The 23,630-nt window shown below is 44.9% G+C and overlaps 1 protein-coding gene across 6 annotated transcripts in view; it reads right to left on the reverse strand.

The window, feature by feature from the left end:
- Positions 1 to 679: 679 nt before the first annotated feature.
- The window catches only part of LOC135917947 (uncharacterized), a 36,235-nt gene continuing 13,284 nt past the window's right edge, over positions 680 to 23,630 (reverse strand). For 2 of the 6 annotated variants that reach the window (XR_011508671.1, XR_010569469.1), the window contains exons 4-5: positions 23,163 to 23,345; positions 20,488 to 22,183 (exon numbers count right to left, since the gene is read on the reverse strand). Coding sequence is in view for 4 of the 6 variants with exons in the window: in XM_065451583.1 (XP_065307655.1) it covers positions 2,426 to 2,647; positions 4,735 to 4,819; positions 6,886 to 7,075; positions 8,751 to 8,862 (609 nt within the window). In the remaining 2 variants the exon portion in view is untranslated. Of the gene's footprint in view, positions 2,648 to 4,648; positions 4,820 to 6,760; positions 6,784 to 6,885; positions 7,076 to 8,750; positions 9,120 to 16,953; positions 17,031 to 17,394; positions 17,637 to 19,475; positions 19,621 to 20,487; positions 22,184 to 23,162; positions 23,346 to 23,630 lie in introns of those variants that run through there. The other 4 variants (XM_065451584.1, XM_070525887.1, XM_065451583.1 and 1 more) reach the window with 4 other exon arrangements.

Consider the following 23,630-nt stretch of genomic DNA (forward strand, 5'->3'; position numbering starts at 1 on the left):
GCGATGCAGCCACCGGGATTCGAACCACCATCCACACGATGGTTCGAGCCTCGACACCCGCAGCGCTGTGGTTTTTTTTTTTTCCACAATGATGCAGGCAGCGGGAATCGAACCACCGTACTCAAGGGTGCGAGTTGAACACTCAAGCCACTCGGCTACCGGAACGGCACATTTTGCACAGTATTTTTCTAGGCCAGTAGCTTGGCCGGCTAGGCTGTTATCGCGGCCTATGCTCTCACAGTTCATTCTGCCGACGAGATAAGACGTGCTCCAACCCGCTCTGGCCATGCTTATGCGCACAGGACGCCGCCAGTCACGCTAGCTGCGCGGTGACCCTGGACTCTGCGTCCACTTTGCAGTGGCGTAAATTAACGGTGCCGTGCCTCTAATGCAGCTGAACCATTAAACAAGCTTGGAGTGTAATCTGTGACGCAGCTTGGTAGCGCTGTGACGTGCGGTTAAAAGACGCCGTTCAGTTGCTTTTATGAGCGGACCCCGTCTCCATTTCAGCGTGGACAAGCGCCAAAATGTCACGAATCAGCTGTTCTGCCAATGAAAAGTCATCTACACCGCAACGTAAGTACGTTTGTGCTGTTTTGTAGGTAGTGAATGGATCACTCCTTATATTGGCATCATTCATGAGGAATACGAATGGAGACAAGACACGCACGGCCTTCGTTGAACTTTATTTCGAAACTCGTAAACATTGTTACACAAATCAAAGCATTCCTATGGGCGGGTCGAAACACACGCACGCAAAAGAAATCGAGAGGATGATGCCGTAGGTTGCAATTTCAGGGTTGTTTTGCAGCACCATGCAAGGCAAACAGTATGTATACTCTGCGTGTAGTAGTAAAACCACCAATAATTGCGAACTATGGTTCAGTGACGCCAGCAGTCATGTTTCGAAGTGTTCTAGGTGCTTTGACAGCTGCAGAGCAAGGTGGTTCAATCCTGCGCGACATCCTGGTCAAACGATATTCAATGCAGAGCACGCGGCTGCACGGAGACACGGAGTGCTCTTTCCGCCGGCTAGTCTGCAGCACAACGTCGGCTACGTTGCTATAAGCCAACCAATCTCCTGTAGTTTACACGTGCGCACATGTACACTACCTGTAAACATGTCGCAATGTCGAAAATGCGCTGCGGAATGTCGCAAAAAAAAATTGACGTCAAATACATCAGTTAACGAACAACCGCTACTGGGAATCGGAAGTACATCGCAAGTACGCACGTTAAAATTTACGATGGCAGGGACATGAAAACAGCTTCACGTCGTCTTAGCGGCGTCCGGTAAACTCTCATGACCGTAAGGGTCGAAAGACGGCAGCTTCACGAGACGGAAATCTCGATTCCCGAGGCAGGACATTTGGACGAGCATCATGGAAGCCTGGGGCTAAGTACTGCGCTCAGCTGTTCGTTCCAACAGAAAAAGAATGCGGGTCACCAGAGAAAAAGAAAGTGTAAAGTAGGTGTGAGCATTCAAGTAGCTCTTCTTTCTACGGAGATTGCTTAACCTATGCAAAATGCTGACGTCACGAGCAACTTTTCTTACAACACAATACAGGGGCGCCAGTTCAGGCGGCAGTGTTATAAGCCATCTCGAAATTTTTTTTTTTTTGATGTACTCAATTTGTGGTATGCGTTCAAGATGCACCGTGAATATTGCAGAAGTCACGTGTCTCAATCCAGGTTTCCTCGTCCTCTGCTGCAGCTTTCAAACACTTTGACGAGCTTGCTGTTCACATCATTCAACGACACTGAAACCAACACTATTCGGGGAGTATTTAACCCTGCAATGCTCAAGCACGCTTCTACGTACGCAGAATTTTCTCCATTTCACGCCATATGGAGTGCAAATTTGTGCTGAAGATAGAATTTGTTAGCAAAGGTAATTAGCACCCACCATAGTTAGCAATTCGATTCCCAAGCTACTCAAAATTGACACTTGGCGCGACAGCGAATTACTATCGCTACTTCTGATTCACGTGCACAAACTTGAATTTCGTAGTCTCAAGCTGCGCAGTATACAGCGGGTGCGTTATGCATTACCGCGTTAAAAGGGTCTCGAAACACCTTAGTGGCTTGGGGGGAACACGGTACACAAGCAGCATACGCTACTATGAACGCCTCCGCCACGTTTTGCAGTCACACGTGGTTTTCCGTCCCTTAAGCTATTCATGCCATCCACCACCATTCCACTCCGTCTTTCCACTGCCTTCTCCAACTCGATAACTCGTTAAGCCGCCGTGTTATCGGTGCTCTATATTTCGATTACTCGGCCCAAGCTATCCTTAGGCTATTCAGGATGTACCCCGCACGTCCTGGATGCTATACGTCGCCGTCGTCGTCTTCGGGCCTGATGGCCAGCGGTGTTGTCAGACTTTATTTTTGTGTGTGCGTAACCACGCGTTCCTCAGAATTTTCAGCAATGGTCCAAACGGCCGCGTTCGTCGTCGTCACGGTAAATCTGGCCGCCCTGAAGCAGGTTCGCGACCTGACGTTGCAGCTGAACCTCTGCAGCCTGGGTCAGCGGCTCTTCGGCGGTCTCGGAGCAGGTTGCTTCCGATCGAAGGATTTGTCGCTCGAAGTGCGTGGTGGGGAGATCCTCATCTCTCCCACTTCCGGTGAGCACGCTGCTCAGAATCTGGAAAAAAAGAAAGAAAGATCGAGAGGGCTGGCAACGCCTTTAGGTTGAATCGAATTCTTGTCGCGTGTTTTACACAGTTTCCAGGAATTTGCATACTGTTCAACAAAGAAACGATGCTATGGACAGTGTGTAGAAGATGTTTACGGACCCTGGTGCATAGCGCCGCTTACGGAGCGTTGACCAAAGTATCTTAATGTAGAATGATTTTTTTTATTTATTTGATTATTTACAATACCTTAGAGGTCCCTCATAGGAGTAATGTGTATGGGAGGCTCTACATTGTTGATAAGGTATGGTGGCAGGTATAAAAAATAATAAAAATAGAACATATGATACACAATGTGCTGTAAAAAGCAAACTGACACTCGAAATACAACGCTTCGTAACACGCTAAAAATAAGTAAGAAGATGCCCTAAGCTGTCTACGAGAAATGCTTATAATCTGAATGCTCATCTTCAAGCAAGGATGCAAATAAGAGAGTTCATACAAACTAGACATTATCTAATCCTTCCAACGGCACAACCCATCTCCAAGCGGGACCATTCTGAACCATTCCATTGCCCGTCTTATTGATATGAAACTACTCTGAATATGTCATATATTGACCTGTCATGGGCATACATTTAAATGTGTAGGTATCCGAAGAGTGTCAAAAGCATGAGCCCAACTAATGAATCGGCGCAGTATGTAAATCCTGATAAAGAGACGAGTGCTTCTTATCTGCTCCGATTGCAAGGAACCACATCAAGCTAGCTTATTGAAACATTTCCTGAGTCGTCCAATGATTGCAAACTGTTAACATGAAAGCCTAATTTTTGCAAATATGAAATATTTCACACCTGAATCACTGCAGCATTAGGACAGAAACAGAACCACAGTATGACGTCTTGGCATGCCTGCTATGGGAAAACGCATGGAATCAATATGCTATGTAGTCAGTTTTTAAACGTCGAGTAGCAGTACCGAGTGTACGTTTTGGAGTCTTAATTAAAAGCACGTTTACAAATGCAGGTGAACTTGGAAACGGAACTATACGTTTGAATAGTTTCGGAATTTTTCACGTTTGAATTTACGCTGATGCTGCCTCCAATTGTGCTTGATTACGTTCAGTACTAGCAACTGATTTCAGTTCTCGGTATTAGACCAACAATGTCCAGCTCACACACAAAAAAAGTTTACGGCATGCTTTAGTTACCTATGTGTACCTTTTTTAAAAACTTTGCTGTTCTGCCCTCTGTAGCTAGCCGCTGGAAACGTTTTGGAAAGGCACATGGGCTTTCGCCCGTTTATTTGCGCACCTATGCCCATGTTCAGTGTGCGTCGGTTATGAATTTCGATAGTAGAGATTAGCGTCTCCGAGGAAGCATGTAAAACTTGGAAGCCATCTCGCACTCCCCACTGCTCTGTGAGCGAGCCTAAGCACGCTGTTGTGCCTGCAGTGCGGCCGTTGAAGGCGAGCCGAGTTCATTGTGCGTAGGCGGCTGCCTTGGAGTTTGTTCTCGCCGATTTCCGCACGTGAATCCCGCCTTTTCTTACGCTTTTACACATTACGTAGAGATTTCCAATATTCATCAAGTCTTAGCGCGCTGCGTTGGGATTAGGCAAAGCGGCGCATTTGTTTACATCGAGATTTACACCCATAGATCGTTAATTGTTAACTTCAAATAGCGCAAGAAAGGGGGATCCCCAACATAAAGTAACGTCAAACGTAGAAAACCATACGCATCTTGAAATATGAGCGGCCGAGCCACTTATATTTGAGTGGCCGAGCCAACATCGTTTCTGTATCCAGCTCATCTGCCTTCATAGAAGAAATTGCCTCGCTTTATGCCTTGTAACATTTTGATAGTCTTTGTTTCTCACATTCTTTGTGACCCACCCCTTATGTAATACCCCGAAGAGGGGTCTTTAAGGAAATAAAGTGAAAGTGAAAAAATATCTTTGCACTTCAAAATGCAGAGCAAGGGGGTTCAACCCTGCTCGACATCCTGGCCAACCGATATTCAAAGTGGAGTATTCGGCTGCATGGAGGCAACACGGAGCCTTCTTGCCACCGGCAAGGCTGGATCACGGTGTCGCCTACGTTTCTCGCGACTGGCACATGTGGCTTGACATGAGGGTGCCGCTGCGGACGCTGGTCGCCTCGCTGCTCCTGGAGCCAGGTGAACCTGCGAGAGATGCAAAGGCGAGAGTGAGAATCGCGCCCTACCTGTCTTCCTGAGCTTATCGATTCATTGACCGCCCTAAGCAGTTGCAGTCACTTTACAGCGCAATCAGAAAACATTTTGTGCCTTTCGTTCCTGTATTCGTTTATTTCAATAAAGAACCAGTTAGGATAGGGTACTACATTGACTGACAAACGGGATAACACAGCTCCATAAAAAAACCTAGTGAAAAGAGCTTCACTTTTAGGCTTGACTTTCACATGAGTGTCCTAAACTTTTGCAGTCGTCATTAGTGTTCACCAGCATAACCAGTATGAAACATGTGAGCCCCTTGTCCCTACAATACCAGGCTGTAGGAGCGGCACCTGCGGGTAGTCTATGCAAACCACCTATCCGCTGTACTCCATACGACATGACTCCATGCGAGACAATCGCACGATCTCTGCGTAAACCTGATGGCGCCAATGCGCATTCAATGACATTCAATGGCGCCATGTGTTCTTGCCTACCCTAACTGCTAAGAGTACTTGCCACAGCCTTTAGCATTGCTTTTCAAGTCTGGGCGCATTGTTGTCTAATGATGATGCTTGCTGCTGATAACGCACTTAACTTCAGTGATGTTTATATCGTTCGCTCGGCTACTTTTCGTGTGTTAATGGAGATGTGGTATTGCTAGACCAGCCATTAGTTCTGGACATCCTAGACAACTTCTTGCTCATCGATTATGTCCCACAGGCCTCCAAGGCGCGCATCGTCATCATGACCATCCACCCGCCCACCTATGACACTTATGACAAGAGGTAAATTGGCTTCTGCCGTATTCAGCCGTGTAGACTCTGAGAAATGTGCGATATCGGCGGAATGCGGCAATATACTGCCAACTGTGTTGGTGAATAGGCAAAGAAAGTTGGCTGCTTCAAAGGCTGCGGCTGCTAATAAACCAATTAAATCTGTTGTCGTTAGTAGTTTCTGTCTGTTAATTAATCTCTCGCAGAGCGACCAATACCCAAGTATGGATAGTCAGTGACTCGATCTGCTCTTGTTGCCTCGATGCGCCAGGCGTCGTGTAAATATGAAGTCTTCACTCAATGCCACTATTACCTTTGTTTACCCTGTCATGTTTGCTTACCGGGAAATTTTCTTCGTAAATGTACTTTGAGGCTTGTTTGGCGACACATGCAAGGCAAACACTATGCATACATTGCGTGTAGTATTACAACTAGTACTGATTGCTAACTGTAGTTCAGTGACGCAAGCAGTCGTGATTATTTGGATGGGTACTAAGTTTTTTAACAGTTTGCATTCTTGTCACGTGTGTGAATAAAAAAGTGTCAAGTTCTACATCGCTATCTTCTGTTTTTTATTCCAGTAGCCATCATATCGACGGGTCGGGTGCTGTACCACAGCAAGCAACGTGGACTACTCCCGTACTTCTGCTATATAGACTATCCTTATCCGGCTTTCTAGAAACCCTTCTACAACAACGTGAGCCTACGTTGCTGCCGTCTTTTGAAATATATGCTTTTTACAACTAGGGCATCGGAAAGCTAATTGCACACCAGGTCACTGGTAGTCGTAGCACGTCCTCTGAATGAGCACGATGGGTGCCTGCTACATTGCGTGAACAATCATAACACGCACCTTCATGTGCCTCATTCCCTTTTTTTCCTGTATTTAACATTCATAGGAGTGCGAGTAGTAATTTTCAAAACCGAATCAAATACTGATCGAATAGCGTGAGAAGCGAAAGTGATTGAATATAGCATAATTGTCTAATAGTTCTCTAATGAGGAACTTGCGTTTTTCACTACCAATTTGAAGCAGTCTTCAGATCGCAATATATTCACGACATTGATAAAGTTATGTGACAGCATTGCATTTTATTAAAAACACGAATAAAGGGACAGGAGCACATAGCAGTTTATTCGCATACTCAGGACTCACCGGTGAGTGCGGTAGATAGCCGTCTAGCACGAACAAAAAGACGGGAAGGAAAGCGGGAAGAAAGGACACGGCACATTAAAGAGGGTAAAGTAAAACAACGATGCATGAAGGGTTTGGAAGTATACCTTGCACACCGCAGTCGACCTGGTGACGCTATGCAACCTGTCAGCACAGGCGATGTTCGAGTGCAGCCAGTGAGTCGAAAACATGGTCGAGGGGTTCCTGTGGCGGCATGGAACCCTCTTCGACCTGGGCCTCCCGGGCCAAGCGCCCATGGTCGCCTACAGGGCGGTATTCTTTGGACAGATGCTGGCCCTGTGGATGTGAGTGCACGCTTTCATAATTACGATCTCTCTACGATCTCCCACTCTCTGGTCTTTATGAAAGCCCTCGTTAACTTTTCCGTGAAACCTGCCTTCCCGAACGCTTTCCATGATCTTGTAAGACAATCTATAAAGAACTGACGAAAGCTTTCTCTTGTGTGTGAAAAATATGTTTGGGTGGTTCACGCGCGTATCAGCACTAAGGTGACAAAAATTGCCACCTATTTTAGTCACCAAGGGACACTTGTCTGCATTATTGTGCCATCAGGCCACTCAGGCAACAACCTTCATCTACCATAGACTCCTCCCAGTTTCGAAATGTTTCTAAGCCATGGAAGTGTTTCTAAAACTATGAACCATAAAACAATAGGTATTTCAAGTGTACTGCCTTAGTTTTTCAAGTACTTGTTTACATTGTGCGATTGGGTGAAAAAACGAAATTTCGAGTACAAGTTGCATGTAATGCTGTGCGGAAACAAATTATTCAATTCGAGAATTTGGTATTTAAAATTTCTTTAAATATTTCATTATGATCGAATGCAACAGTATACTAAGAATATTGGAGCCAGACTTCAATAATATATGACCCATGCCTGCGGTCTGCTGGAGTATTTTATAGTCATTGTTAACTCTCTTTTTAATCATACATGATGTCCCTTTTTGAACAGACTTTCAAATGGAATTCGTGGGCATTTATTTTTACGCTGCAATTAATCGAGTTTCACCTGACTCATCCTTCTCCACAATGACAGCTTAGTATTTATCTGAAAGTTCTGTTGGAACTCGACACTTCTGCAAGTACCAGCTCTTTAAATCTAAGAAGGTGCTCGCTTTGGCATTGAAACCAACTTTACTGTGGTCCTATCTCTTACATAACAGCTAGGTTAACTTGGCTCGTTAACGTGCCGGTCATTAATTTATATTTGAGTGAAAACTGTGCTATATCTTTTACTTTGAAAAAATGATATGCAAGGAAAAGAAACTTCATTTTTGTTGAATATTTTCTTTGACTATGCTCTTCCTTGTAATTTGCATATATAACCTTTGCTCTGGTATGTTCTAGGCTTGGGACATTCTCCAGTCACAAATATAACACTGACATTTGCATTGTGCGCTCATATCATGCAACAATCCTTGCGATTTTTGTTCATTTGGTTCTTCATCATTAACTGGCATGGTACCAAGTCTTAGTTATCAGCAGTACCGACCACTTTCTAGGGGGAAAAGTTAAGTTGTGGTGTTTTATGTGTAAGGAGCACAATGTGATTATGAATCACAACGTAGTGGGAGACACCGGATTTATTTTGTACTCCTGGGCTTCTCTACCGTGCACCTCAACGTAAGTGCGCGAGTGTTTTTGCTGTATCACCTCCGTCTAAATATGGCCACTGCCACTGGTATCCAACCCACAAGCTCGAGGTCAGTTGCGCAATGCCGTAGCCACTTGCCCTTACCACTAAGCTACTTGCTGCCACGGTGCTGAGAAATAAAATTATGAAATAAAGTTCCGTAGCTTCTTGCTCACACTGCATTGCGAAGAATAACAAGAAGCATTGGCATGCTCGAATTAAGGGTGCTTGAAATCGTTTTAAATGTAATTACATTGGCAGAGCGAAAGACAAATGGAAAGAACACGAAGCTACACGTCACTTCATCGATGCGCTCACCTTGCTGGTTTGACTCGTGCAGTCGGCACCCGTGCTGCCTCCCCCGCGTGACCTGGTGATGACGCACGAGAGGCCAGCATCGTCTTCGTTCGACAGATGCGTGCAGGAACATGTCGATCTCGCGCCGTTCGTTGTCGGAACCAATGAAAGAGAAGACAACGCACACGTATGTGAGGAGCACGGTGAAAAGCGAGCTTGGCACAGAGCGAGAAACGCTTTCTGGCCGTATACGCGCACATATCTAGTGTGATTGCCGGCGAAAGTGATCGCCCTAGATGTGATTACCCCAGATGTTGCTTCCGAACCCCTCGCCATCCGCGCCTCGATGATAGTTGTTCACCTACGTAGTCCCATATACAGCAACGCTATCTGAAACGCGCAAAGGAACGGGCTCTGGTGTTTTGTCGCATGACAGTTATAGGCTAATGGGCAGTAAATTATGGACAGTAAAAGAAAAAAAACAGGCAAACGCAAGCGAAGCACACAGACATAGAGCCAATTCCCAACAAACGAATCATTTTGGAAAAGGCGGGGATAAATACTATGCCTCATCAGAGGTGAAAAGCAAAACTACAGAGCCGCAATCGTGCAGAAGGGTCTAGGCCATCCATTCCACGATACCGTGATTCCCCACGTGACAACACAAGAGGTGTCATGCGCAGTATACTAGCACATGGCAAACCCAACCGCCGTATGTTTCTTAGCTCATCCCTCTCGTCCGAATTTATGCTTGGGAATATGCAATATCTGGCTTTCTTTTGCCTTTCTGCGATTGCTGTAAGCCTGAAAACAACATTTTGCTGATGCTCATTCTATCTTTGCTTAACGCAGCGTGCACTTTTTGCCAACATTATTTCTGATGATTTATTTACACATGTCAAATTGCATCTATTCCTATGCTATGTAAGCAGTGCGGTGCTTAAGGTAAGCTTTACTAGAAGTATCAAGTCTTCGTTATAGCCCTCTACGATGTTTTACTACTGAAGGCAGTATATATATATATATATATATATATATATATATATATATATATATATATATATATATATATATATATATATATATACAAACGCACACACACACACACTCACATATATATATAATTGCGCTGTGCAACCTTTTTTGTGTTATGAGATTTGGTGTTACACGTCAGCTATGATCTCCGCGGTAAGACCGAGCTAGTCGAAAGAATAGAAGAGTTAGCTTGAATATTAATGATCAAAAGACCAAGATAATGTTAATTTGCATAGCAACAGAATGACATTTCGCGATTGGTAGTCAGCCTCAAGAATCGATGAAAGAAAACCTATAACAAGACCAACCAGTGAAAGGCAGCCATGATCATGGGAAGAAAATTTACACGAAAATAAAATTTGCTGGAACGCATACGGCACGCATTACGAAATCATGAGCAGCAGCTTAGCCGTATCTTTTAAATGTGTACAATCACATTTCAACAACAACATTTGCTGAAAACAACATTTTGCTGAGGCTCATTCTATCTTTGCGTAACGCAGCGTGCAATTAGCGTGCGGGTGCTAACAATTGAGCAGAAACTTTGGGATAAACAAAGAACCTTGAGAAGAAAATGTTCGACCTCTCGTTCAGGGACAAGAAGACGGCGAAGTGGATTGTTAGCGCTAGCCGTCATTCTAGTTCATATTAAGAGGAAAAGGTTAAAATGAGCGGGCCATGTAATGAGTAGAATAGACAACCGGTGGTTCGAAAGTGCTACCGAGGACGGCAGGCTAGGTGGTGTGATAAAATTAGTAATTTGGCAGGCATAGGATAGAATCAGCTGGTGAAAGACAAGAGTTACTGGAAATTGCGGGGAGTTGACATAAATAGGTTGCTGGTGATTATGATGATGATGATGATGATGATGAATGCTTTATTTTTTTTTCTCCTTTGAGGTTAGCCTTTTGTTTAACCTTTTACGCTCACGTTCACTGACAGACGTAATGAGGTGCAATAGGTAACCACACGAATCGAGGCGGTAAGTTTGGGTAATAAAAAGCAAAATTAAGCGACAAATGCTAGAGAAGCAGGCAGATGTCATTTATTATCCCCTAAATAACCCGATCGGGCATTAGACTACAAATTTGCCGGTTGGTTGTTGTCGTGCGTGAGCGCAGAATTAGCTGCGCTATCACGTAATGGATGACATGTAGCGTTTATGTTATTCTTACTTTTTTTTATGTTGTTTCAAGATCGCGCTATGTTTGCGTGCTTTGCTTCTATTAGTCTATTTATGTAGTATCGTATATCTGTATTGCATTACCAACGAGCCGAAGCCATAAATATCTTTATCAGCAATTTTATAGTTCCGAAAAGGCATGTACAGCTACATTGTAAGTACAGGGAGCCAAAAATTGAATAAGATAACGTGGTACCTCGCATAGGAAGATGAAGAGCAGAGACTAAGTGTTTACGCAGCCCATCGGCTGATGATGTTAGAAGAGGTGCAGCATATATGTAATTGACTTTATAAAGAACCAACACGGCATATGAAACGTAATAAAATGCAAAACGTCGATGGATGAACCGGAGTAGAATTTTGTTTCCCGTATCGTCACGCTGTGGTGGAGCCTGCAATAACCTATCTGGCTCAAATCAGCAATTCGAAGTTTCTGATGCCTGCCACATGACAACAAACTTGTGTAAATCCTACCCATGTGTTGGAATTTATCACAGCTTAAGTGAAGCGTCCTATCGAATGCGGTACAACTAACGGAGATGCGTGTTGACATTCATCGTGTGCAGCGTGTAATCCCGTCCACCACAAAGGTAGTAACTTTAATTTCATGCAATATTTTTCATATTTGTTGGCTGCGCCGTTCATAAGCTATGCAGAATTTCAAACACTACAGGTTTTCCCGCTCAGCTTAATCCAAAGGCCATTGAAAATAATCCAGGTGTCAGCCAATTTAATCTGAGCGCCAGCATGTTTAATCCAAGTGCCAATAATTTAATCCAGACGCCACCACATTTAATCCCAGCGCAACCTAAATTAATCCGCGTGCCATCTCATTTATTCCTTGCGCCAGCCATGTTAATCCAAGTACCACACATTTTAATCCCAGTGCCAGTCAATTTAATCCTGTTGGAAATTGATTGAGAAACAAGTAATTCTTGCAGAAAAGGTGGTAACCGAAGTCATGAATGCCACCCATTCATGATGTGACCACTATATTGGTGTCAGCACTATAGGAGCAGAGCTTCCACGCAACCAGTGTCGTCATGGCTTTGTTGGAAACACTTCCGCGTGGTATACCGCTACCTCATTTGCTCCTTTTCGAGTCACATTCCCGAGTGACTCATAAGTGAGTCACTTATGTCACTCATAAGTGAGTCACATAAGGTTACGGACTGGACTCCAAGGGAAGGGAAGCATAGCAGGGGGCGGCAGAAAGTTAGGTGGGCAGATGAGATTAATAAGTTTGCAGGCACGACATGGCCACAATTAGTACAGGACCGGTGTAGTCGGAGAAGTATGGGAGAGGCCTTTGCCCTGCAGTGGGCGTAACAGGCTGATGATGATGATGAGAAGCGTAGTGACGTCACGACAGCCCCTAGTGATCACCTCATTGACTGCGTCATTGTGAGTCGGCGGTTACCCTTTATAAGCCACTTCGTTTTATGTGCATGTCGGCACGTTAGGATAGTGCATGCGTGAGAACCGTGGTGAAGTCACGAGAGTCAGTATAGTGAGTAGTCGGGAGCAGGCTTTTAAGCTTTCCAAGCCGTTTCCTTTGATATGTTGGTAGGCAGGAGGTTAGGAGAGCTGCGACGTCGCGTGAGCCACTACTGACCTAATCATGTCACTCAAAAATAAGCTGTTACCACTCTCAGAACCATTTCGTTTCATATGCTTGTTGGAAGCATAGGAGTGCATGCAAGATACAAGCTTAGTGATGTGTAATAAGTCGCTAAGTGATTATGTCAAGTGCCTGAGTAATGGTGAGCAAGTTTTTGCCCTTGCTAATGATGTCGATCGATATGCATGATGATAGAGAAGGAAATCGCATGTAATGATCGAAACCGAAATCGCGTAATATCCGTCACGATTCTGACTCACTTATGTGAGTGACTCGGAAATGCGACTCGAAAAGGAGTAAATGAGGTAGCGGTATGCCACGCGGAAGTGTTTCCAAACCAGCCATGACGACACCGGTTGCGTGGAAGCTTTGCTCCTATAGCGCTGACACCAATAGATTGGTCACATCATGAATAGGCTGCATTCATGACGCCAGTTACGACCTCTTCTGCAAGAATTCTTTGTTTCTCAATCAATTTCCAACAAGTATAAATTGACTGGCACTGGGATTAAAATTTGTGGCACTTGGATTAGCATGGCTGGCGCAAGGATTAAATGAGACGGCAAGCGGATTAACTCGGATGCGCTGGGATTAAATTTGGTGGCGCCTGGATTAAATTATTCGCACTTGGATTAAAAATCCTGGCGTTCAGATTGAATTGGCTGGCACCTGAATTATTTTCAATGGCGTTTGCCTAGTCTCGCTAGAGCACAACTACTCAAGCTGAGGGTCGGATGCTTGAACGTGCACGAACGTTTATACAGGCAAGGACGTGTGGCAAGTCCATGGTGTACGTCTTGTGGCTGCTGCGAGACACTTCAGCACCTTATATTTGACCGTCCCGCTTTCAGTGCTCAGCGCATGTCGCTAGTGAGAAACTGTCATCTCCTTGGCCTTCAGTGTGCGACACTTGAGCAATGTTTATACCCCAGTGGTTGTGCATCTAAACGTGATCAGGCCCATCGCGCCCTACTAACCTTTTCTAGAGTTAACTAACTTAGGTTCACGTTTGTAGCGTGAACATTCAACATTCTGTAGTAGCGTGAGCTTCAGTGACCGGCCGTACTGTGTGTGACCTGTACTGTGTTCTACTTTAGTCTTTATATTTGTCCTGTTACTCTTCCTTTCCTCCTTCCCCCCCTCCTTCCTATCTTCTATTTGTGTGTTGCTGTCACCTCCCTTCAGAAGAGTAGGCAGGCATTGTGCTCCTTCCGGTGGCAGTAACCAGCCTGCTCCTCGGTTTCCCTTTCCTGTTAACTGTGTATATGTGTTCAAAACAAAAAAACAAAACAAAATAATAATAATAATAATAATAATAATATTGAACGGGAAAACGTGTAGATCAGACAGTTGCACAGTGTCAGACTTCTACGTAGCCATCTGACGAGGGCAAAGGCAAGTTATGTTTGCCGATGCAAGAATGGCGATTGCAAGTGTATGCACAGAGAAGCGTGACACATTTTTTATGTAACTCTGGCGTCAACATTGGCGCAATCCAGGAGGAACATACCGAAGCGTTAATTCAAAGAAAATCAAGTGCACTAAAGAATCAATTGATTATAATGTGCTCATTCATTAAAACGTATGTGTGCTTCAGAGATACTTATGTCGAGGTTTTATGTAGGAATTTTTTTTTATTACGCGTAACAGAGGTGCGCTTCCGGGCACTACTATGTCGTTTAGCTTACAAGGATTATACAAGCCCTCTTAATCGTACTTGCATTCGGTGCATGTAATGTTCGCAAATACATCTACAAATGCATTCACCGAGATAATGACCGACCCAGAGCCAGCGATCGCCCCACCAAGCATAGCAGGGTAGAAAAAAAAGCTTGTCGATAAACTATACACGTATCTTAACAATTGAGCAACCAGCGGCGTGTGCTCATCAAGGCTGTTATATTGTTAGTGTGGTTTGCGTTATGGCTACGCTATCCTCCACTCTGTGGGTAGCCATCTGGCTGGCTACCCATCTCGCACCCTATTACTATATCTCACAAGTTATTTTGCAGCACTGCCGAAGGTACGAGGTGTACAGCGGTAATATCTTTGCGCAGCAGAATATAGTTCTGTGCTTAACTGTCTTACTGATGGAGATATAAATGAGTTATTTGTTGCTTTACATATTATACGTTACGGCGATACGCAATATGATAGCGCGCTTGGCGCATGCACATCGTCTACCGCCAATTACTTCTTCGGTTACCACTGGTAACCGAAGCAGCCCTAACGGCGATTACGCAGCAACATGGCAGCGCCCCACGCAGCCCAGACCACCCGCTTCGATCCCAATTTTCGCTTGTTAACGGCTGTCTGCCCAGACAGCAACAAATAAATATTAAATTCCATCGTCGCTTAGTTTCATCTCACGCCGAGGACAAAGCATTAGATATGTTTTGTCATTATTGAGATGAGCTGCTTGTTTCGACGCTGTTGGACTATAGAGGCATCGCCGATGAGTAAAATTGGTTTGATTTCCAGTTAGCAGATGGCACCAGAGCACTAGCGCTGGTGACGCTTTCATGATGCGGAACGCTACGAAGGCCTAATTATTCTACCGCTGTGTTCTAGTATGACAGGTGATGACAGTGGAGAGAAAACACCAAATACACGCCGAGCAGATGGCACAGGGCATGGGAACATTTTTCAGGGCGTTCTCTCTTACGAAAACTGGCCAGGGAGGCTGCACTGAACTTCTCAGAAAGCGTATTCGTTAAGCGAATGCCCGCTGTGGTATTCATGAAAACGCAGCGTATATATTTAGAACACAAAAACATTTGTGGCATCACTTCACTAACAGTGGAGGATGCGTCGAAAGGATGGCATGCAGACGCTGGGCAGACGGCGCGGCGTGAATGAACACGTCTTGACGGGCATTCCGCCTTACTATTGGCTAAGGTACCCTGCAGATTCTCCAGTGCTGCAAGGAACTAGAGCATAGTCCTACACCCTGTTGCCAGACACTTCATCCTTTTTATAAGGTAAATAAGTGTGCCCGTTTATGTGCGTGTTTGTGCCCATGTTTGTGTGCGAGTAAAAGGGAAAGATAATTATAACGGAATGGTACGATGACAACTGCACAACGTTTAGGCACGACAAAAAATTACGAGGACGCCATGACGCCATCGACAATACGAACACTACGATGATCTCGAACGACGACGCCCGCGCTGTACATGTCCAGAGTTCCAACTTTTTTTGCCACAGAAGTTAAGTAGTCATGCCAGCAATGACATAGTCATCATCACGTCGTCATGTCAGCGCTTCGTCCTTAGGATGTTCTTGTTGCTGTTGTTGTAGGTGGACAATTTGAACAGTTTGAAGCGTCAATAGAAGTGAAAACAGAGTCCGAGAAAGGTACAAACAGAACTAAACATAGAGAAGATACATATTGCATACAACAACAACAAAGAAAGAAAAAGACAGGCACGGGTAGTGATAAACTTAGAAGATAAACCGGTCTCACTAATAATGCAGCGTGGGCAAGGCAAAGTCGATTGTTTCTCATTTTAACCAGCTTCCTTGACCAACACCGAAGAAATCTCACGCTCCCATATGATACGATCGATCTTGGAATACTCAGGTCCTTAGGCACGTACCACCACAGCAGAGATTCAATGGCCCTCGTTGACAGTCTACGCAAAGCTGCCGAAACACTCTTTCTCAAAATTAGAATCCCCCGTAATGTCTCCACAATACTTGTGAGTACAAATATGTCCTACTTCTCTGTGCACGCGTCTGTCATCAACATTTTCCCCTCGCCAAGCATCACACATCGCCTTCGTCCTCGTCAATCGCTACACAGGCGTCTCACACTGTGCGCGCGGCTGATTTGATGTTTGCACCTCGGAATGCCTCTGGACGGTATGGTGCGGAATTCTAAACGTTGTACAAGGAGGAGGCTGTGTATAGACATTGCATGGATGTAGCGTTCAACTGGATAAACTAAAGGAAGTGTGCGCATCCCCGTTAGTTGTATAGCATGTATGAAAAGCTTTACTTCAAACAGATCATAAGATCTGCGTTCGGTCAGTATTATACTCCAGTGATGCTGCCACGAGAGAAAATCAAAAACAACGTCAAACGTCAGCAAATGTAAACCTGCCTGCACTATTCCTTGAATGCTCTATCAGCAAGGTTTAATTGCGTTTCGGAAAAAGGAGCGAACAGGCTATTTTTCAAATGCGCGACGTCAAATTCAAATACCTGCTGCACAGGAGAAACAGATGCAGTGCATTTGCCGAACCACAGGTACGCCAACTTGCCGTTGTACGAAAGAGAAATCGCTTACAGTTAAAATGCAGCGGATGGCACTTCGCGTGGCTCCCAAACTAAAAGTTGAATGAGCGTAATTAATTCAAAACAGTGACGAGGATTGTGCTCACCTCATCTGTTACAAGAATCGGAGCTTGGCCCGGCTGTGCATACGCTCGTTTCTTGAACCAAGAGCCACCGGGACGTTCTACATGAAAAAGCAGCGATCATTGATTCATCCAATTAGTGGCGTCTTCAAAAATATGGCGTGAGTTGCGTTCACTCAGTAAAGGCTAAAGCTATTAACGAAAGCATGTGAGCACTCTGTCACGCAACCACATGCACGGTTAATGACAAACTGGAAGCCAACCCGAAATGAATCAGCGATATCGATTCAGGCTACATCGACCGTTATTGCAGCGGGGACAATGTTTAGATACATTTTAACGGCAGACATTATACACCGCGAACAGGACGAAGTTAACCGAGACACTTAAATTGCGTATGTTGAACAACGACTAGACCAACTTGTCTTTTTGATAAAGAAATTGATAGAAAACAAAAACTGGCACCTGTGATTCCTTAACGTACGCAGCCGATGGGCCACAAGAGCAGCTGGTCGCCTGGTTAGCAGGGCGTACATGGCGATTCCAGCTCGCCGGATCAGCTGGTCAGTAGATCCACAGGGTGGGGCTCAAGCCAGCAAGCTGCTCAAACAGCTGACCACCAGGTCAGCATGGCAGTCTGCCAGACACCATCGTGCTAGAAGGTCTGGCTACCACGTCCGTAGTGTAGGCAGCAAGACACCGGGCCGCTATAGAAGAGCCGAATGAGATAGGACGGCGTGAAAGAGGTTCATTGAAATGCAGCGACTACCTAGTGGGATCTAACAAGTTACGCAAGTTGGCTTCAAGAATATTGACTGAAGGGCAGTAAGTACGCAACGGCACATAAAACAAATTAAATCCTGGGCTTTTGCGTGCCAAAACAACGATATGATTATGAAGCACGCCGTAGTGGGGGGCCTCGGGACTAATTTTCACCACCGGGGTTCTTTAGCGTGCACCAAATGCACGGTACACGTGCGTTTTTGCATTTTGGCACCATCGAAATGTTGCCACCGTTGCAGAGATCTCAGCCCACACCTTCGGGCTTTGCAGCGCAGCGACAAATCCAGTATGCCACCGCGTTAGGCAATGGAAACTAACCGGTGATCAAAGTTGGCGTAAAAGAGTCACTCATAAGCAGCACATACGCGGTGACCCAGAATGGCGCGAAAGAAGTTCATTGAGACGCGGCTTATACCGTTACATTGCCAGTGACACAAGTTGGTCCCCCAGCACACAAGCCCGGTGTTCTACCTTCGGACTACACCGTGACCCAAGTTGGCGTGGAACATGTAAGGTATGGATAAACAAACCAATAGACAGACAAACATACCGCATATTGGTTGAAGTTAAGGAATGTTAAGCGCAGTAACTAGAAGGTAGAATTGTTACACGCTAGAGTGCAACTGTGATATTGCCGTGTTCACGGTTTCCGTTGTGCCGTTAGCTTTTAGAACATTATTGGTATTAAGTCAGTGGGCTCAACGACTTCCTAGCCGTTAATTGACAAGGACTCTGGGCCCCAATTCACCACAGTTATGTACTCTTACTTCTTTTCTCGATCGAAAATGTGCGGCTTCATTGAGTATAACGGCCAATGACAAGCACGTGTAGCAGCTTTACGCAGAACGGGGTTGCTTTACCGCCAATCAGGGAGAATCCCGGAAAACCGTAATGTGTTTCGTTTTGCTGCAGCGTTAAATCAGGGTATTATAATACAAAACAACTCGGAGATATCGAGTGCCACCGTAGTAGTAAAAAAAATATGGAGTTTTACGTGCCAGAACCACTTTCTGATTATGAGGCACGCCGTAGTGGAGGACTCCGGAAATTTCGACCACCTGAGGTTCTTTAACGTGCACCTAAATCTAATTACACAGGTGTTTTCGCATTTCGCCCCCATCCAAGCGCTGCCGCCATGCCCGGGATTCGATCCCGCGACCTCGTGCTCAGCAGCCCAACACCACAGCCTCTGAACCTTTAACAGAGATTATACGATACGAAAGCGAAGTACATAGACAAGGCCTATTTCACTGGCATTCTGGAGTGATAAATGTAGACATTGAAAGCGCACGCACACAATAGCCAGAAAAAAGAAACGATCGTTGGCGCCGCATAACTGAAAGTTTATTGCACAGCAGTGCCACATACGTGGTGTGAACGACGCAGATGCTTTCACGCTATTTCCCAATTAACTTCCGCTTGTCAGGAAGCGCACGTCTACCATTTCCTTCCTTTCCTGTTCTTCGTGCGCTACTGCACCTGATAAGTTCCAGCTCACCAAGTTTGCAATTTTTGGTAGTCATAAAATTATTCAGGTGGAATTTCGGACTGCGCGCTGGTTGATGTTTTACAGGTTATCTCTTAATGTAATAAAATGTTGAAGAAATTGTTTTTAGCGTCTTGTTCTCACTTCGTTGATGAGAATTACAGAAGCATTGGCGTACTCGAGTGTAGTAATCGTGAAACTGCGTAATAGTCGATTGGCACAGCGAAAAGCAATGGAAATATTTTGATGCAGGACATCACGTTTTCGATGCGCTCACCTTTTCGGCCAGATCGTATAGTTTGGTGACCCGTATTAGTAGTGTCTCCCATAAGTGAGCCGGTGATGACGCACGAACGGCCAGCGTCGTCTTTGCACAAGGGATGCGTCCAGGACACGACTACGTCCATCTCTCGCCATTCGTTCTCGGAACCGATGAAAAAGAAGAAAAGAAAGAAAAGACACACGTATGCACACGTATGTGGGAAGCCCAGTAAAAAAGGCAAGGGCACGAAACCTTGACCAAGCCTATGTCAGCTGGTATACCTGCCCCCTCCCCCCCCTCCATATAAGCGGGAATTGCGTCACAAGCGCCAATTTGTCCCCCCGAGCTTGGTAGGCCAAAATCCGGGCGAAAAAACAAAAACCAAGCATGCTGTCATGGCAACTGTTTTGTTGGTGTGCGAGAGAGAAAGGCCACCCCGTTTGTGGTGTTGTATGCACTTGTCGAGTAGACTTTCTCTGCAGAAGCAAACCGAAACCAACACCCCTTGCGTTTATTATCTTGAGATTGGTTTCCTCTTCCTGACCTTGTTTGCAACGTCCTTCAGCTGCTAATTTTCTTGTCGTACTCACAACATGTGTGCAACACATCTGCGTAAAAAATTGCATTTTCTGTTAAAGGTGTTGAGCCATCACGCCATGACGAGCGGCAGTTTCGTTTCGGCAGAAGTAGGCAAAAAAATCGGATATATTGACTGTTTTTATTACCAACCTACCGTACAGCAAGGTACTCATACACAGCACAATAATGTACAGCTGAGTATCGCACTATTCTGTACAAATGGGCGCATTCTGTACTACGATGTACTAGTGTCAGAGCATTGTTACGAATTTAATAATTGACTGGAGGTCATCCGTCATGAGAATTTCGATGTCCACATATTACGGAGGCGAAAGCATTTCAACTTGTCTAGAACATCCATTTCTGACACAGCATGCTTTCTTTGCTTAAGATTATTCATGGCTTCGCCGAAAGGACCCCCCCCCCCCCCTGCCCTTTGTGCCATAATGAAAAAACTGAAGAAATTAAATTATGGGGCTTTACGTGCCAAAACCACTTTCTGATTATGAGGCACGCCGCAGTGGACTCCGGAAATTCCGACCACCCGGGGTTCTTTAACCTGCACCTAAATCTAAGTACACGGGTGTTTTCGCATTTCGCTCCCATCTAAATGCGGCCGCCGTGGCCGAGATTCGATCCCGCGAAATGAAACTGAAGTCAGAAGTGTCGGGCAGGGCTAGTACTTGCAGAACTTTATTGAAGTAAGTTCGGGAAAATTCTAGCATCACAAGGTTGAGCAGCGTTAGTACTTGCAGAACTTTATTGAAGTAAGGTCGGAAAGATTCTAGCATCACAAGGTTGAGCAGCGTTAGTACTTGCAGAACTTTATTGAAGCAAGGTCGGGAAGATTCTAGCATTACAAGGTTGAGCAGCGTTAGTATTTGCAGAACTTTATTGAAGTAAGGTCGGGAAGATTCTAGCATCACAAGGTTGAGCAGCGTTAGTACTTGCAGAACTTTATTGAAGCAAGGTCGGGAAGATTCTAGCATTACAAGGTTGAGCAGCGTTAATAATTGCAGAACTTTATTGAAGTAAGTTCGGGAAGATTCTAGCATCACAAGGTTGAGCAGCGTTAGTACTTGCAGAACTTTATTGAAGTAAGGTCGGGAAGATTCTAGCATCACAAGGTTGAGCAGCGTTAGTACTTGCAGAACTTTATTGAAGCAAGGTCGGGAAGATTCTAGCATTACAAGGTTGAGCAGCGTTAGTATTTGCAGAACTTTATTGAAGTAAGGTCGGGAAGATTCTAGCATCACAAGGTTGAGCAGCGTTAGTATTTGCAGAACTTTATTGAAGTAAGTTCGGGAAGATTCTAGCATTACAAGGTTGAGCTGCGTTAGTACTTGCAGAACTTTATTGAAGTAAGGTCGGGAAGAGTCTAGAATCACAAGGTTGAGCAGCGTTAGTACTTGCAGAACTTTATTGAAGTAAGGTCGGGAAGATTCTAGCATGCCGAGGTCCGTGTCTCGTAGCTATGTAATAAGTTTTAAAGAGGATGGTGCCAGTGTAGGAGCAATGAATGTCTGCAGAAAAGGATACGTTTCACGATGTTTATTCAAATATTTAAGTAAACCGAAATATAATGTAAAGATATGCTGACCAGGAGAATGCACTAAGAACAATCGGAATTACAAAGAGAATAAAATATCAGAATATGTTTCCCAATTTTCAAGCTTCTGAAGCTTTCTTATTGCAGCGGACTTTCAATATTTTTTTTTAAATCCCGATTGAGGTAATTTATGTGCAGCAAAAGCGACGCATAGCAGAACTGCTGCAGCAGGTTTTGTGCGACACTTCATAGAGCAAAATATTTCATATAGTAGATTGATGTTTAGCTTAAATTCAGTACTGTGGTCACACCGCACTGGTGCGCGACCAGGCGAACGTGCTCCGGAAAACATTTCTCCATGCCCTTCTCTTCCTCTTGCGATAATGGGGTGCCACCTGGCTCTTCAAGAGTTTTCAGAACTCTGCGCTCACGTGATACATCAACTTCTCTAGTGCTTCTCCCGTGGTAAGCCTCCGGAACCTCATCGCTAACTTGCAATATCTTTCTGTATAATTCTCCAGTCTTTTGATGACGCCTGCGATGATCTCTGGTGAATATATTTTCCGCTTTTCGCCTTGCTGCGACGATGCAGAACCTGTAAAGACGGGCACCTCATATAAAATTCTTGTTGGGCTAGTTGGCGAATTTTCGCCAAAGTTGCGCACTAGAAGAACACTACACCCAGGCACACAGGACAAGCGAATCGTCCTGTGCATTCTTGAATGCCATATTGTATTGTACAGCAAATTCATTGGGCGTTAGAAATGCGTACGATACGACATCACTTTAAATTTACTGAAACATGACATCAAAAACAGGTTGATTATCAAATTTAGAGTGCACGTTACAAGACACAGAGCCGTTTATTTTTGTAAAATGGTGCCTTCAGTCGAATCTTGACACTTCTGATTATTTTTGGTTACAGGATTTCAAGTAGGAATATGCCTCCAAAATTCAATAAGCAAAGTCCTAGGTTTTAGTGGTGCTACATAGTCTTCTAACATGTTAAGCATTGCTGATTTCTCAAGAGCTGGCTGAGAATGGTAAGCATCAGTTTTTTTCTGAGCTGGTTTTCTTGATCGATGAAAGCTTTTGATTCATGTTCTTAAGGTTGGGTAATTGAGCGTTTTATTTGCTTTGGACAAATTATTCTGCATGATACTCACAAGAGAAAAACTAGCTTCAAACTATCGGTAGTTTAAAGCTGGTCGGCAAGTGAGCATTGGAAGTTTTGCTCAAAAGCGGCACACCAAACTTCGCGAGTATACGGCAGCGCGTGGAAAGAACTTGCTTCGCCGTATCGTGTGCTATAGCGCCAAACATGGCGCGAATATTTACGAAGATGAATTCGCTTATTGTCTGTGAAAAACGTTCGGTTTTTTAGCTTAGCCTATAATAGGGAACATCGCACGCAGCAGACGAGCAAACGATAAGGAGAAACTGACAGGTACGCGGTTTCTTGGGGCACGCGGAGGAAATTTCGCCTGTGTTACGTCACATGGCACCAGCCGCCGTAGCAAATGAAGTGCACAAGAAGCACAGATTCGCAACCTCTAACAACTTGTTTTCCTTACCCTCATTTATCAGAGGCCGCACTTCAACAGCCGGCACAGCTGACCCCTACTTTCGTTTCGGCAGGGTTGGCGTAGTCCCTCTCTGTGATGTAGTCCGAGCAGAGGCAGTAGCCGTTGTACATGTGCATGCATGTCAACCCCGCCAGGAGAAACCATTTAGCGCATTTTAGCCAAATGTAACATCTGAAAATGTGCGAAATAACGCGCGGTCATGATTAAAGAACACCTAAAAGGGGAAGTGACGAAGAAATTCTGTCCTAGGCACGGTTTGACAACTGGAATGCAACTCGGTCGTCGCGCAAGTAACTCGACCTTATTGCAGTTAAAAACGCAAACGGTCAACTGAGACATAATTGCTCTTTTTTTTTGCTTCTGCCGTGTTCATGCACATTCAGAGATGGTAGTGTGAAGGTAAAAAAATGGTCACCGAAATGCTCTCCAGTGCAACCACTTTGTGCGGCAAGCATT

The sequence above is a fragment of the Dermacentor albipictus genome, chromosome 9 (genome assembly GCF_038994185.2).
Source record: "Dermacentor albipictus isolate Rhodes 1998 colony chromosome 9, USDA_Dalb.pri_finalv2, whole genome shotgun sequence".
Classification (NCBI taxonomy): domain Eukaryota; kingdom Metazoa; phylum Arthropoda; class Arachnida; order Ixodida; family Ixodidae; genus Dermacentor; species Dermacentor albipictus.